The sequence below is a fragment of the Cottoperca gobio genome, chromosome 13 (genome assembly GCF_900634415.1).
Source record: "Cottoperca gobio chromosome 13, fCotGob3.1, whole genome shotgun sequence".
NCBI classification, from domain to species: Eukaryota; Metazoa; Chordata; class Actinopteri; order Perciformes; family Bovichtidae; genus Cottoperca; species Cottoperca gobio.
Genome location: NC_041367.1, coordinates 886,602 through 902,456, shown reverse-complemented (window position 1 = coordinate 902,456; position 15,855 = coordinate 886,602). Strand labels below are relative to the sequence as shown.

General features: G+C 40.9%; 2 protein-coding genes across 5 annotated transcripts in view; one reads left to right on the top strand and one right to left on the bottom strand.

The window, feature by feature from the left end:
* col4a4 (collagen, type IV, alpha 4) overlaps nt 1-668 on the bottom strand; it is a 51,670-nt gene extending 51,002 nt beyond the window's left edge. For both annotated transcript variants that reach the window (XM_029446864.1, XM_029446865.1), the window contains exon 1: nt 600-668. The gene's annotated coding sequence lies outside the window, so the exon portion shown is untranslated. The remainder of the gene's footprint in view (nt 1-599) is intronic.
* A 763-nt stretch (nt 669-1,431) lies between these two features.
* col4a3 (collagen, type IV, alpha 3) overlaps nt 1,432-15,855 on the top strand; it is a 45,602-nt gene continuing 31,178 nt past the window's right edge. For 2 of the 3 annotated variants that reach the window (XM_029447078.1, XM_029447077.1), the window contains exons 1-18: nt 1,432-1,689; nt 5,443-5,499; nt 7,259-7,348; nt 8,328-8,372; nt 8,528-8,572; nt 8,818-8,880; nt 9,380-9,433; nt 9,591-9,617; nt 10,256-10,330; nt 12,453-12,515; nt 12,608-12,643; nt 13,853-13,900; nt 14,082-14,156; nt 14,296-14,340; nt 14,465-14,527; nt 15,365-15,409; nt 15,510-15,563; nt 15,650-15,691. In XM_029447078.1, the coding sequence (XP_029302938.1) occupies nt 1,594-1,689; nt 5,443-5,499; nt 7,259-7,348; nt 8,328-8,372; nt 8,528-8,572; nt 8,818-8,880; nt 9,380-9,433; nt 9,591-9,617; nt 10,256-10,330; nt 12,453-12,515; nt 12,608-12,643; nt 13,853-13,900; nt 14,082-14,156; nt 14,296-14,340; nt 14,465-14,527; nt 15,365-15,409; nt 15,510-15,563; nt 15,650-15,691 (1,023 nt within the window). In that variant the 5' untranslated portion in view covers nt 1,432-1,593. The remainder of the gene's footprint in view (nt 1,690-5,442; nt 5,500-7,258; nt 7,349-8,327; nt 8,373-8,527; nt 8,573-8,817; nt 8,881-9,379; nt 9,434-9,590; nt 9,618-10,255; nt 10,331-12,452; nt 12,516-12,607; nt 12,644-13,852; nt 13,901-14,081; nt 14,157-14,295; nt 14,341-14,464; nt 14,528-15,364; nt 15,410-15,509; nt 15,564-15,649; nt 15,692-15,855) is intronic. The other variant, XM_029447079.1, reaches the window with a different exon arrangement.

Genomic DNA, 15,855 nt, shown 5'->3' with positions numbered 1-15,855 from the left:
CAGGTAGAGGGTAGAGACAGACAGGTAGACAGACAGGTAGACAGCCTGAAGTGTCTGCAGTTTCTCTGTTCAGAAGAACTTTCTGTGTTGTTTTCTTGCTGAACTTCGCATTTCTTGCTTTTACAGAAACTTATTCACTTGCTCAAATATTTGGGGCTGTCCCTCACAAAGCATGTCTTCAGTGGAGGACAGCCCCCCCACTGTGAGGGACATTAAACCAGATTACAGTACAATTCTGTTTCATGCATTTTATTAAATACACAATGTATCCACACTTCCACAGGGAGTGTTCTGCAGCTCACCGAGCTGACCCAGTGACTCAGTGTGAATGCAGAGTATAAATACACGGAAGTTTTATAAAGTTATCAGGACTCATTTCTGTCTGATTCAAAGTTTGCAGAGAACTTGTAGTTTTGAAGTGTGTATTTCTGCAGGATGAAGTACTGCAGCACGAGACTGCAGTACAGTAGTTGAGTAAAAGTACTCCGTTACTTCTCTCCTCTGCAGCTTCATCATTTACGCTAATTAACCTGCAGAGTCAGCGGTTAATTAACAGTTAATTAAACACAACAGGAAAACACACAGGCGCGCTCACTTACCTGAAGGTCTCGCGCTCAGTCTGAAGCTTCACGCAGTTTTCATGTCAGAGACACGCGGACAGAAAACTCTCAAACTTTATCTGCTAAAGTGAAGCCGCAGCGCCGCGCTGCACACACACACTGAACATCTGTCAGCCGGCGGCACACACCTGCAGAAGCGCGCACACACACTTCCGGTGCCCGGGTGCCGCGCTACAAAATAAAAGCAGCTGCAGAAGGAAGCGAAATAGGGGAGACAGGGGTTGTTTGGCACACAGCTATTTTCTGCTGCTTTGAAGTAGAGCTTTGGTTTTCGTTTACATAATGCCTCTGTTGTTGTTTTTGAAAAAACCCACAGAAACTGAATTAATGCAATGTCTATGTGTGAAGGATTATCACCAACATACACACTTTACTACACACTCATTATAACAACTGACGGACACTTACTGAATAAAATAAAAACAAAGTGAAATCATTACACCCTTGCCAAAATGTTTGCAAACACAGCCACAATGATAAAAATAAAAAGCCATAAATCGTTTGTTTCTGTGTAAAATCAAAGTCATCAACAGATCCAGCTGTCAGACAAAAGCAGTTCAGTTCAAATGTTTTAAAGTATTAAACAAAGTAAAAACTCATACAATCTTTTTATCACCACAGTTAATATATTTGGATTGTTATATTTAACCCTAAACGTGAAATGGACTTGATCAGATCAGTGTGAGCGTAGGCCTTTATTTTGAAGGGGTGAGCCGGAAGTCTAGTAGTGAGTGTTGCGGGTTTGACTCCCACCCCCCTGTCAGCGGACGTCTCTCTCTTCACCCCGCAGCAGGTTGCTGTGGCCTGACAGAATCAGCTGCACGGCACGGACCCCCATTGGACTGAACCGAGACGAACCGAACCGAACTGAGCCGAACTGAGCCGAACTGCAAGAGGAGCCTATCCCGAGCCAAGTTCCTCCCGCAGTGTGCAGTCTGCTCAGCGGGGACTCTGCAGCTGTGTGTCAGTCGTTATGGAGGCTCCGGGCGGCCCGAGGCGGAGGATCGTCCCGGTCCCGCTGCTGGTTCTGCTGCTCTGCTGCACCGCCTGTACGGGACACGCCGAGAGGGTGAGTGAACACACACACACACACACACACACACACACACACACACACACACACACACACACACACACACACGCATGGATGTGATTATATATTGATTTTCCTTGTATTTCAGTGTAAAAGTCACGTCCTGATCATGGTCATCAGTGTGTGTGTGTGTGTGTGTGTGTGTGTGTGCGTGCGTGCGTGAGTGTGTCACCATGGTAACAGACAGGTGCGTGTGAAGTCAGTGTTTGTTCTGTTTTCATGTTTTTAACCGACTGTGACACTAACAATAACAATAATAATAATAATAATAATAATAATAATTGTTATTATAAATATTATTATTATAAATAATTATAATTAGTAGTAGTGCTATAAGGTTGTAGGCCTCATGACACATCATGACACACATGACACATCATGACACATCATGACACATCATGACACACATGACACATCATGACACATCATGACACACATGACACATCATGACACATCATGACACATCATGACACACATGACACATCATGACACACATGACACATCATGACACACATGACACATCATGACACACATGACACATCATGACACATCATGACACATCATGACACACATGACACATCATGACACATCATGACACATCATGACACACATGACACATCATGACACATCATGACACATGACACATCATGACACATCATGACACATCATGACACATCATGACACATCATGACACATCATGACACATCATGACACATCATGACACATCATGACACATCATGACACATCATGACACACATGACACATCATGACACACATGACACATCATGACACATCATGACACATCATGACACATCATGACACACATGACACATCATGACACACATGACACATCATGACACATCATGACACATCATGACACATCATGACACATCATGACACATCATGACACACATGACCATGACACATCATGACACATCATGACACATCATGACACACATGACACATCATGACACATCATGACACATTATGACGGTTTTCAAACACGGTAAAAATCAAACAATAACTCCATGAACTCAACGTCCTTTATTACTTCAGACTTCAGGAAGTTCAACAGCTCAGAATCTAATATTTGTTTTATATTGAAAACATCTGGATTCATTCAACTTTCTCACCACAAACTACATTTTACAAAATTTAATTTGAACACATCATGATAACGTTGTAATTTACCTTCAACCAGTACTCATTATTACTGATTAGCGCCTGAAGGCACCATAATATTACTCAATGGAACTTCGCTCCACTGGCTGCTAACAGCTAACAGCTAACAGCTAACAACATACAGCTAACAGCAACACGGATGTGTTCACAATGTAATATTATCCGGGGAAACATAGTGTGCGTCCCCGGGACAAAACATGAAAGCAACTTAACTGCGTCCCAAACAAATGTTTTTATGTTTAACGGTAGAAAGACGATTACTGTCACATTTTCAGAACTTCATCATCAGCTTTTATCAGTTCTCGTCACATCCCGGTATTTAAATAAAACTTATATTATTGGGGTGTTGCGATACCGAGACGATTACAACATTACTGAACCTGAAGAACTGAGCGGGTTCAACGGCATCAGCAGGTGTTACTGTGCAGCAGCAGATCAGTGGAGTGGAGACCAGAGGGTTGCAGGTTCAAGTCCCAACCGGACCATGTCTGGGGTGTGTACTGCAATTTAGGGAGGGAAAAAGCATCAGACCCCCACACTACCCCCCCAGTGAGTCATGTATAACAGCTGTCAACACTTACTAGGACTAAAGTACTGTTAGTGGACATGTGAAACGATAACTTTGATCCTGATGAAAATATTAAATAACTTCTGGATGGATTGTAAAAACATTTTTTAGAGAAATGTCTCTGCCGACTTCAAACTTCACGTGGGTCATCTTTCATTTACTGCAGAAATCAAAGAATGCATAAAGAATGTCAGACAGGAAATAAAAGCTGCCTGTCTGTCTGCCTGTCTGTCTGTCTGTGTGCAGTCAGTCCGTCAGACAGTCTGATCTGTCTGTTGTTTTAGTTCGTCTGTTTTCTGTTTCAGCCTTTTGTCCTGATCTGCTGTTATTATTACTCACACACACACACACACACGCACGCACGCACGCGCTCACACACACACACACACACACACACACTGATCTGCTGAGCTGCAGTGAAACAGAAACGTCTCTCTGACAGAAAACATTGAAATTAAATTTTAACATTTCACACTTTTTGAAATGAACGCCTCTAACACCACCTCGCTGTACATGTGCAGCTGTTTCACCAGAGTGTTATTCGCTGTCATGTAGTTTCATATATAAAACATGATGCATACATACAGTGGAAGTACTATTAATGTGTACTTTGTGTAGGATTACATGTGACAACGTCCATGTGCTTTTTTGTTCGTCTTATTTGCACACATAAGACTGCATTACATCCCGATCTGGACATCAGGAACACACGGATTCTCACTTTTACTCTGTCAGATTAAGTTAGAATAAAATGTTTCTCCAAGGTTTGTACGGCAGGTCATGAGGGTCAGAATAATCTGATGTGAGAGTCTGCAGGATGTGTCATGGCATCGAGAGTCGTGCGGGATGGTGAGACAGGAATGAAGATAAGAAGACATCAGACCTGTCTGTCTGCCTGTCTGTCTGCTCCGGTTTATCACACAGGAAGAGCACTGTTGCACCTGCAGGATACATGAAGCTGTTTGGGTTTGAACCCACAGAAATATGTCTGCCAGATAAAGACTTCATGAAGAAACACGTTCAATAAACTTCACTGCAGTCTAAACCTGAGATTAGGTTCAGTTGGGACTAAACTTCACACCTGCAGGACACATTCTTCTACTTCACTACAACTCACACACAGATGTTGTACTTTTAAGTGTTATATATTATTATTACTATTATATATTTGATCCGTGTTGCCTCAGATTATCTGTCTGATGCTCGACTGTTTCAGCAAATATGACAAAAAGTTACTTTTTAATAAAATGACCAACTGCAGCCGTAACTTTATTATCTTTCAGTGGCTGCAGTTCTTTAGCATATTGGAGCCAACCGTCATGCTAGCTTGTTGCGCTACGTAGCGCTCCAGAGTGAGGCTGAATTATGGCGATGGACAAACTGTCTCGGCCGTATCCACAGGGTGCGTTGACCTCTGACCTCAGAATATAATCTGATAATGTGACACGAGTCTCCACTTCATGCTCATCTCATGCAGTTTAAATGTGTTCGCATATTTTAAAGATGTTGTATCTGAATGTTTCTGCAGGCTGGGGCCCTAAACTGTGTTGAGTTACATGCATTGTGTACGACTGGAAAACTGAACCTCTTGTGGCTCCAAAGAGCCGATTGTTTGGATGTCTGTCCCTATAGATGTCATTGTGGTGAGACCACCTTTTAAACTTGACCTTGTGTATAAAATGAGCCGCTGTGAGCTGTAGGATCATCTCAGCCTCGTGAAACTTAACAGCCACAGACTACAGACTGAGGGCGTTCAGAGGATATAAGGCTGTCCCAGGTTTATTACCAATGAGGGGGTTTCTGAGCAGTTTACAGAAACAGAAGTGCTCGCCATCCAATCGCAGAAAAATGCAAATCTTGCAGAAATCTCCAAAAGTTTTTTTTATGGTGTTCCTCCAGGTCTTAGTGTCTTAATGAGGAACTTTATAATATAATATTAAACGTATTCATATATTTTGTCTTGTGTTCTGTCTCTGTAGGTGTGTCACTGCAGCGGGAAGTCTCTCTGTCACTGTGACGGGGTCAAAGGTCAGAAGGTGAGAAGATCTGAACCCAGGTGTTACCCTGAACAGGAAGTGATTCATCCTCTTTTAATCCCACTTCCTGTCAAACTGTAAAGACCTCACTGACCCTGGACCAGTTTATGTTGACAGTCTGCTGCCCTCCAGTGATGACCTGCTGTCGCTGCAGGCCTCCATTACTGTATTAGGTCCTGGTCCTGGTCCTGGAGGGTTTGTGGGTTTGTTGTGGGTCTGCTCAGATCTTATAAAGGCCAGCGAGGTCTTTAGAGGCTGTTGGGGTTTATTTTGGGTCTAAAAAAGTGTCTAATGAAATCAGATGTAACATTGTGTGGTGCTTTTACTCTGTAAATGATGCAACATAAATTCTGTTGCATCATTATCTTTAATTGTGCAACACGTGTTCTCTTTAAGGTGATATACGATATATATGTGATATATTACACGCCAACTATAATGCAGTTTATTATGGTTATATTGGGTCTACTGGAAAATTACTGAGGTCTGATGTTGTTTCATGTTTCATATTACAGTAAAAAGTTTATATAATTCTCTTTAATATTAATAGACTTGTGAACAAGTTGAATTTAGATTTTTATGTCACATCAATAATAGTATTTGTATCGCACCTATCCTGCTAAAAACAGGAACGGGTTAGGGTTAGCCACAACCAATAAATCCAACAGGAGAAAATTATATAAATATCACAGATTTAAAGAAATACTTTAGAGAAGCATGAGATCTGAGTTGATCTGCAGTGAGTCTGAAGTCTTTGTGTGTCAGGTGAAGCACCTGAGCCCACCCAGGTGTGAACTCCGTGATCTCAGGTGTGTTCGGAAGGAGAAGAAAGGCTGGTTCCTCTCTGCTGAACATGAAACGTCCGTCTGTTCACTCAGGAACCTGAATGCACCTGGACCACAGCCAGGATGCACATATGTGCACCTGAGTTTACCTGTTCAAAGAGTCCCTAACCCTGACTGACTCATGTTTTCGGGATGTCCGTTCGTCTGTCCCATTCTGATGAATGCGATATCTCAGGAACGACTCGTCCACTTGGACTAAAGGATGAACTGATCAGAATTTGGTGGTCAAAGGTCAAAAATTTGTTTTTGGCCATAACTCAAGAACACATAAAATGATTATGACAATTTCAAACAAATGTCTAATAGGATACAATAATGACTGCAACTTGACTGATGGGGGGGGGGGCAGTCATTTTTAGTTTGACTGGGTTTTTGGTTCGAGGCCTGAAATAACACAAGGTTAAGAGATGTTTTACGTTTTGTTCTACGACATCAAATACGTCAGTAAATACCCGACTCGTGAATTTTGAAGCTTTACCTTTTCTTAAAAACGTTGGTTGCTAACAAGTGTTTGAATGAGACGAAACGTCATCACGCTAACATTATCCAGCATTAGCTTAGCAATGGTGACGTGAAGTCTGTGACCTGCTGTAGTTCCTTTATAGCCGAATGTTAGCTTCACACTTCTGGAGATTGCATTCACGCTTTAAAAATCATTGAAGTGTTAATCTGTGGAGATTCTCCTGCTGAACAACATGTGTAAATATCATAAACGTTTGATTGTCATAGAGATTATTTTCTGCAATAATCCAAAATCCACTGGAAACATCCCGTTAGCTTTTACTGGAGGGAACCAGAGATGCTGCCTTCAGGGTCGCCTACAAAAATACATCCCTGCAACGCTGTATACATCTGACCTTATTCGGCTGATGAACTGTCCTCATGAGATCTACCTATGTTTTCGTCCTCTTCAGGGTGAATCTGGTTACCTTGGATATGACGGACTTCCTGGAGTGATTGGTTACCCTGGAAACGAGGGCCACCAGGGCTCACCTGGAGAAAAAGTAACAACATCCGAACTGAACACAGCAAACATGTTTGCATAATAATGATGAGATGATTATTATTATTGTTAGTATTTCACTTGTTTAAACAGACTGTGGGGTTCCTCAGGGTTCTCTCCTCGGTCCTCTTTTATTTTAAAACTGCTAAAATAATCTTCATGATGTCGTGTCTGTCTGATATCTCATGTTTAATAACGTCAGTGAACAAACTGACTGACGGATCATCACAAGTAGTTTATTTTAACTCATATTTCATTTAACTAATTTAAACAACTTGCTCGCGTTTTTATGGTCAGATTGTTATCAGATCACGCTTCAATGCCTCATTTGGAGAAAGAAATGTATTTGTTTGTCTGCAGATTGCTGACTGCAGGTCTGTTCTCGTCTGCAGCACAAATACAATGACCTTAGATGTTTTACAGATTTGATATCAGAGACGTGCATCTGCTGACTTCATACTTCAGACAAAATCAAAACAGATATAAAACTGAAGTATGAACACAAGTGTGTATGTGAATTTCTGTTGGGGACATTTGGGGGTATATATAATATACACATATTTCATTTTGCTTCATTTTCAGTGTATACATTTAATAAGTGAATTGTACAAAAATAATGACTGTAATAAGCTTCGGCTTTAACCTACACTTTCTCTGTCAGTATGAGCTTTGGTTTGTCACTACTTCAAAAGTAATAACTTTTTATTGTTTTTAAATATTCTTTACATGTACTGTATATTTTGAGTTAAGTTGAAAAAGATGGAAATTAACTAAACTAAAGTAAAAAAAGGACTATTACAGCAGTGACTTAATATCCAAAAATGAAAAATGAAAAGTTTACGACTTGTCTTGTTTTGTTTGTCAGGAATTGAGAGACGACAATAACATTGTTCCATCTTGTTTTATATAAAACATTTACTTATAAAACCCACAGTGTGGCTCCAGCTGTGATTTCTTTCTTGTTGTTTATTTGTCCTCAGAGAGAACATGGAACAGCAGGAGGTTCAGGTCTGAAAGGCTCTCGGGTACGATGAGGATGATGATCATTTTAAACTCTTAAACTCTGGATTTTCTTGAGCATAATTTTAGACATATTTAGCCAGAATTCATACTTAAACATTTGATATCACTGTAAAATGACCTGAATACATCTGGAAGTCTGTCTCTCTCTTTTCTCCAGGGTCTTCCAGGAAAACCAGGTTTCCCAGGTCCTCCAGGACTGCCGGTAAGAACCATTAAACATCAAAACTCCCAGACAATTTAGAGGCTTTAAATGAATGCAAGTAATTGCAGGTTTAAATCACCTCTACATATTCCTGCACTCCAAAAGATTCCAATCTATGATCTATGATCTATGTTTTCACCTGAAAACAAATCGAACTTCAAATAAATGTACGTGCATTGGAAACATATTTAATCACTTGATAAGAAAGAGATTATTCTCCGTGTGATTTATCTTGTTTTTCTCAGGGACTCCCCGGACATGAAGGAACCATTGGCCGAGCAGGACTCCCAGGATGCAACGGGACAAAGGTAGAGTTGAGGCCCACCACCTCTTTATTTCCCGGTTAACCAGGCCATGCAGATCATTACCATCACAACGGTGGACGGGAAGATACACTTGTGCACCATCTGTAAAAAAAGACATTATGTCTTCTGATGATGTGACTGATTATAAGCATGTAAATGGAGAATGGAATAGGACCCAGAATCAAGCCCTGAGGTACACCACACGTACATTCTGAAAGACGATGAAATTAGTTTCATTATTTCAACATGATTATTTATGTGATTAATGAAGTCAGAGGGTGAAATACAACAACAGGATTATCAGGCCATATGAGGGAAATTGAAACATTTCCAGATCTTTATAGGCAGTTTTTACCTTCAACACAGCGTAAATAATCCAGTGAGTCAATAATTGTTTTCCAACTCCTCCTCCTGACTCTTCAGAGGAGGAAATATCTGAGACAAAGATCCCATGACTTCATCCATACAAACGCTAATTGATGTATTGATTGGTGTCTTCCAGGGGGATGTTGGTTACCCAGGGTTCTCTGGGGTTCCAGGATCTGTCGGCATTCAAGTAAGTCCTGCCTACTTTCTGTACAAAGCAGTGATTGGATGTTTGAATTCTTCCTGTTTAACTGCAAACATTTTTTTTTAAATCACTGTAGGCAGTGAAGCTAAGCCAGGCTAATTAGGTCTGAGAAGCTAAAGCTAACTATGCTCATGTGTTTCAGGGTCGACCAGGACAGCGAGGTGCAAAGGTAACACCTGCACACATTCACATACTCTCATCATAAAACACTATCTCCAATTCTTCAAAAGTGTTTTTCACTTTGTTGGTATTAAACAAAAAATGTGTTTTCACTTGATCCACACATGCAGTTAATATTAAACAGAAGCTAACAGCTAACACTGCAGAGCTCCAAAGTTCAGAGGCAGGACTTACAGCACATGTATTAGTGAGATATTTATGCAGTATGTGTAGTTTATGTCATAGAACCAGAACATTTGTTATGTGAACACAGAGCTATAGTTATTATTATGCTTCAGTGGATTTTATTTTCCATCTTATGTTATACATTTTATGTTATCTGATTTCAGAATTACTTTCATCTCATTTCATTTTCAATTTTCATATTTTTCATTAACTATAGCGTAATATCCCTGTTTTTATGTTCACTATGCACTCGTGAATATACTTTCTATATTTTAAAGCACTTTGAGCTGGATTTCTTGTATGAAAGGTGCCCATTAAATTTTTTTATTTACAATTAGTGAGGAAAAAAACTGTACGAATTTCATCCAAAGAATCAAACACTGTTTTAGGAAACACATCTTAGACAAATAAACAAAAATTAAACTGATATTGAGCTCTTCATGTTTCTGTTTCTGGTTTCAGGGTGAAACGTACGTTTTTCCCGACACTCAGGAAATTAAAGGAACAACAGGACCACAAGGACGAGACGGAGAAAATGTCAGTAACTGTCACACATTTAAATTAGACAAATGGTCTCAGTCTGTGGTCATTTGGACAGGAAAACTCCTAATCATGAGAGACTTGTAATATCCCAGCATGCATTTCACATAACATCATTGTAGTCTTGATGTAACTCCCTCGAAGCACAGGCAGACACAAGTGGCTTTCTTATAATGGGTTTATTTGGAGCTTTCTCTCCAGATCCACCGTGAAAACTAAACATAACAAACAAACGATGTAGCATAACCTCCTACCAACGTAAATATCAGTACAATGCAAACAACTACACCTTGTTGGCTGCATGCTGCAACCTGAGGAAGTCTTGTGATGTTCTTAGAAGCGCACTGAAGTCTTTTGTCACCGGTCCAAACTTTCCTCCGGAGCTCTAAGTGTCCGTTTGGTCGCAGGTGTTGCGCGTCTTAATCACACGGGAGCGACCAAACGAGACTTCCGCCGAGACTTCACAATAAAACTTATGTATACTAAATTAAATAATGTGAACAACAAATGCAACTTAAATACATTGTAAATCATGAGGTTCTCTTGTAAACTGTAACAAATTATAATTATAGAAAACAATCTAATGGCTACAGTTAGTGATGGCAGTGTGATACTGAAGCTTCGATACGTGCTTCAAACTCTGGACTACAATTCCATAGAACCACTGCTTCGAAGCTTGCTTCAAATCACGTGACATATGACGTCCGAAGCAGTAACTGCTTCATTTCCTGAATGAATCACCGGACTGGTTCGCGGTCCAATCAGGTGATTCGCTGCCACTGCCTCGTCTCGATTCTGACAGGTTGAGACAGTTTTGAATTTAAGCACCTCAACACTTTATAACCGATCTAAACAATACACAATTTGTGGGTTGTTGTCGTAGGAGTATGCGTTGTTGCTGTTGAGTTGTTGGTATTGGATTTGTATTGGATCATTATGGAGCGAGTCAACTAGTGAAACAATTTTTATGCACGCCAGCATCATCTGTTCCTTGTGCGCAAGTAAAGAAACCAAATCTAAATCTGTTGAAGGAATAATGTACATCCCACATAAAAATGCGCAGCCCCAGTGGCGCAGCTCGTAGAGCAGGCGTTCCCTCAATTAAAGTCTTGCCGCAGCAGCCCAGAGTTCAAATCCAACCAATGGCCATCTGTTGCATTTCATTTCCCTTATCTCTATCCAATCTTAAACTGTACTATCATTTAAAGCCTAATAAGCCAAAATTTCCCCCCAGCACTCTCTTCTCAATAACACGTACACACAATCATCAATCTTTATTTTTAAATAGAACATGATATTCAGTCTTAGATGTGTGCATCAAAAACTTTCAAGGCAAAGTTACTTTAAATCCACTGCAGCCTTGCACTTCGCCAGTAGAGGTCACAGTACCTGAAGCTTCGAGTAATGAACCCATTTCCAAAACAATTGGCTTCACAAAAGCTTCATTGGCCCATCACTAGCTACAGTTACACTTGATATTCCAGTTTTTTGAGATCGCCGGTAAACACTGAGAATCATGAAATAAAACGGCTGTAAAACAGGAAGTAAAAGAGTAATTTTCAAAATAAAACAGGAAATAGACTAAACAAACAGTCTCTCTGCAGAAGAGACAATCCTTACCGCCCATGTCTCCCCAACCATTCTTTCCTCCATTTTCTTTTACTTCTTGTTTTTCCCTGCAAATTAACGCACAAACTTCTTGGATCTCTAGATTTTTGCGGACGCAAACGTAAACGTAGTTTGACAGTCTTCCTGGTGCCATGATGCTGATCATGTGCAAACCACAACAACTTCAAATCCCTGTTATCAGACAGACAGTCGTGTAATGTGATCAGTACAGAAATCTGTAAGTCCTTTAGTGTGTCGGTGCCATAACAGCTGTTATTGTGTCACAAAATGAAGTGTTTAGACGGATGCCACAATAACCGATACTTCGGCACCAAGGCGACTCCAAAATTCTGAAAACGTGGAATTTCTCTGGTATTGGTATCGACTACTAGACATCCCTAGTTTACACTACTCCAGAGCGGCCTGCCATAGTGCCAAAGTGATTGTAACGTTTGAGAGATTCTTCTGATTGGCTGGTGGAGTGTGCTCTGATTGGTTGTTTGTGTTGCAGGGGCTAAATGGAGATCCAGGTGAACCGGGCCTTCCAGGACAACCAGGATCCGCCGGACTTCCTGTACAATCTTTAACTGTCATACTTTATTTAAATGTTTGTGATCAATGACTGAACCTACTGACATCAGCTGTTTGTGTTTTTCTTTTATTCAGGGAAGTCCAGGGTTGTCGGGGTTAGCAGGAGAGAAGGTCAGTGTGAGAACAGGCTGAACTGAGGCTCGTTCAGTAACAGAAGTACTGGTTTTGTCCCCACAATGTTTGTACATTTTAATCGTCATAATCGCACTTTTACTCATTAATACATCTTGTTTTTAACCACTGTTACAAACTCAGGCCAAAAACATCAAACACTGACCGAACAAAACACTTAAAACTTACGTCAACAACAAAACCACCAAAGTCCCAATTTCATCTTGTTCGCTCAGGTTATTATTTAGTTTGAATGGTTAGTATCTTACAAGTAAGTACTGTTTTGGCATAATTTAATATCTTATTTTTTTGTATTCAAATTAAAATGAAACAAATTCAAATGTAATTAGGTCTGTAAGAGATTGGAAATGACCTTGCAGTATTTTATTTCCTGCAATATATGCAGTATATTGCGATATAAAAAAATACAGAAATTTTCCCCCAAAGCTTTGAACATTTTCAAGTTAAATTCATCAATCTGGTGAACTTTGAGAGCAGAATTAAGAGGCTACATAAACAGTTTTTGTTCTTTATAAACAATTTAATCATAAACTCGTTGGTTGTATTGAAATGAATGATGATGACACCCACAAAGCACCGTGAACGACACAGGTCTGTGTTTAAAGGCGGTCGGGTGGGTCCGCAGTGTAGACCCCTCGCACTGGGGGCAGTTCACCCCTGTTGACAGGCGCGCCGATAGCCCTGGGAAGCGGCAAGGACCGGGCGAAGGGTGTCGCGAGTCACCGTCAGCCTGGACCTTTCCAAGCCGACCTTCAGCCGGTCTGTCACGGCGCACCGCTACAGACGAAATCCCCCACCCATTGAAATGTGTAAAATATGAAAAACTTCATTATGATGATGTTTTGTGCCTGCAGAGCGACTCACAGTTAACTCACTACACACAGTCTCTCTGAGCAGCTCAGGGTTAAGTAGCTCAGGGGCTCAATGGTGCAGCTCTGGTGTTGAACTCACAACCATACCACTAGGCCACCACCATCTGGTAAAACATGACTTGTTTTAGTTAATTTGGCGACATCGCACGTCCTGCAATGTAACAATTGCGCACATCGCAGTGTCGATGCTGAAACGATATATCGTGCAGCCCTAATTTAAATCTCCACCAGATGTTTGAAGGCATGAGGTTCTGTTTGGTCATGTGACTTCAGTCTGCGATGATTTGGTCCTGATGATGCTGTGTTTTTGTTTTAGGGTCAGGAGGGTCCCAGTCCAGTGATACCAGGTCCCAGCGGACAGAGGGTGAGACCTAAAGCTAATACTAATACTAATTCCCAGGTTATGAATTCATATAAAGTCACCTGGAACATTTTATTATGTAACATTTTGTAATGTGAGCGTGTGATACAAGACGGACATTCAAACATTTCTAACCTGTGAAACATCATCATCATCATCATCATCAGCTGTGTTTGATTGTTAGGGTGATCAAGGCCCGCCGGGGATCCCTGGACAGAAAGGAATTAAACTGTACGCTGAAGGACCCAAAGAACTGAAGGTTTGTCTGTCTGTCTGTCTATCTGTCTGTCTGTCTGTCCGTCTGCCTGCCTGCCTCTCTGTCTGCCTGTCTGTCTGTCTGCCTGTCTGTCTGCCTGTCTCTCTGTCTGTTTTCACTGATATTTGTTGTTGTATTTCAGGGAGAACCAGGAGACGGTGGAGCGAAAGGTTGTGATGGACTTCCTGTAAGTCCCACCTGTCTGTCTGACAACAGAAAACAGAAAAGAAAAACCAAACTAACTGTTGTTTTGATTGTTTTTGTTATTGTCAGAGAGTCAGACTAATGTGTGCATTTGTTTTCTCCACCAGGGTGTGCCGGGGAAACAGGAGGTTAAAGGAGACAAGGGCGGGCGAGGCGATCCTGGTTCACTAGTAAGAGAGAGAACTCATTTACGATAACGTGGATTTATAATCAAGATTTATTTCATCTCATGCAGGTTATTGCTCATTATGTGAAAGTCATAGTTTTATTTATTTCGTTTTGTACTTATGACCTGAACCTATGATGGCCATTGTACAAAAAAAAAAAAAATACTGGAGGAAGTGGAACATTCACAGGAGAAGAATCACAATTTTACGAGAATGTTTTTAATATTCTTTGACATTATAAAATCATAATTTTGTGAGAAAGAAGTTAGAAATTCTCTGAGATTTAAGTCACAAATTTAAGAGAGAAGATTTCGAGGAAAAATGGTGCCCGCTTTGTTTTGTCAAGAAACCACATCAAGATTTCCTGCAACATATACTGAGATTTATGGTAAATGCATTAAAACAGCCCAGATCGAGCTGGCATGGAGAGCTTTTCAAAATAATGGTATATACAAAATACACATCATAGAAATATGATTAACTGGATTACATTCACAAGAAGTATAAAACATGTTACCTGTGTCTCAAAAGAAGAAAAGAAAATGGCACTAAATTGTTTTTTTTGGGTTGCTGGAAAAAATTAATATAATTCCTGACAATGATGCATTTGAGTTGAGGATAACTGTGACTACATCCATCGTCTACCGCTTACCCGCGGTCGGGTCGCGGGGGCAGCAGCTCCAGTAAGGAACCCCAAACTTCAGAGTAAATGTACCACCCCCCCCTCTGTGATTATTATTTCTTCCTACAATGACCCTAATACGCCGTCGTATGAACCTCATCAGAAACCTGGACCGGTGTAATCCTGGTCTGACATGTTGTTTGGTGTTTGTGTTTCAGGGTAAACCGGGGAAGGATGGAGTCCGTGGGGAGCTGGGAGAACAGGTAACATGCTAAGCTAACAAGAACGCTAACCAAGCATATGCAGTGTAGACGGCCTGTAATGGAGGTGTGCTGTACTGATTCGGTGTCTGTGTGTCTGCAGGGGGAGGCAGGGGGCCGGGGGTACCTCGGTCCTCCAGGTATTGATGGAGCCACGGTGAGTTCTGTGTGAGGTTCAGGACGTTTTACTGCAGTAGTACACTCAGTACTGTGTCACAGTGTTTGTGGTCTGTGTGTTTCCAGGGAGAGAAAGGTGATCATGGTTTTCCAGGTCTTCCAGGAGAGGTGAGTCCGAAGTTCAGTTTCTTCTGCTGAGTAAAATGTAACGTAACTGACAGGAAGGACTGCCGCTTCTACCAAAATCAAAAATCAAAAATCATCTTATCTCAGGAAGCAGTCGCTTTAAAATTCACGAGAACATTTTCCAACTTGGAAGCGACGTGTGTCGA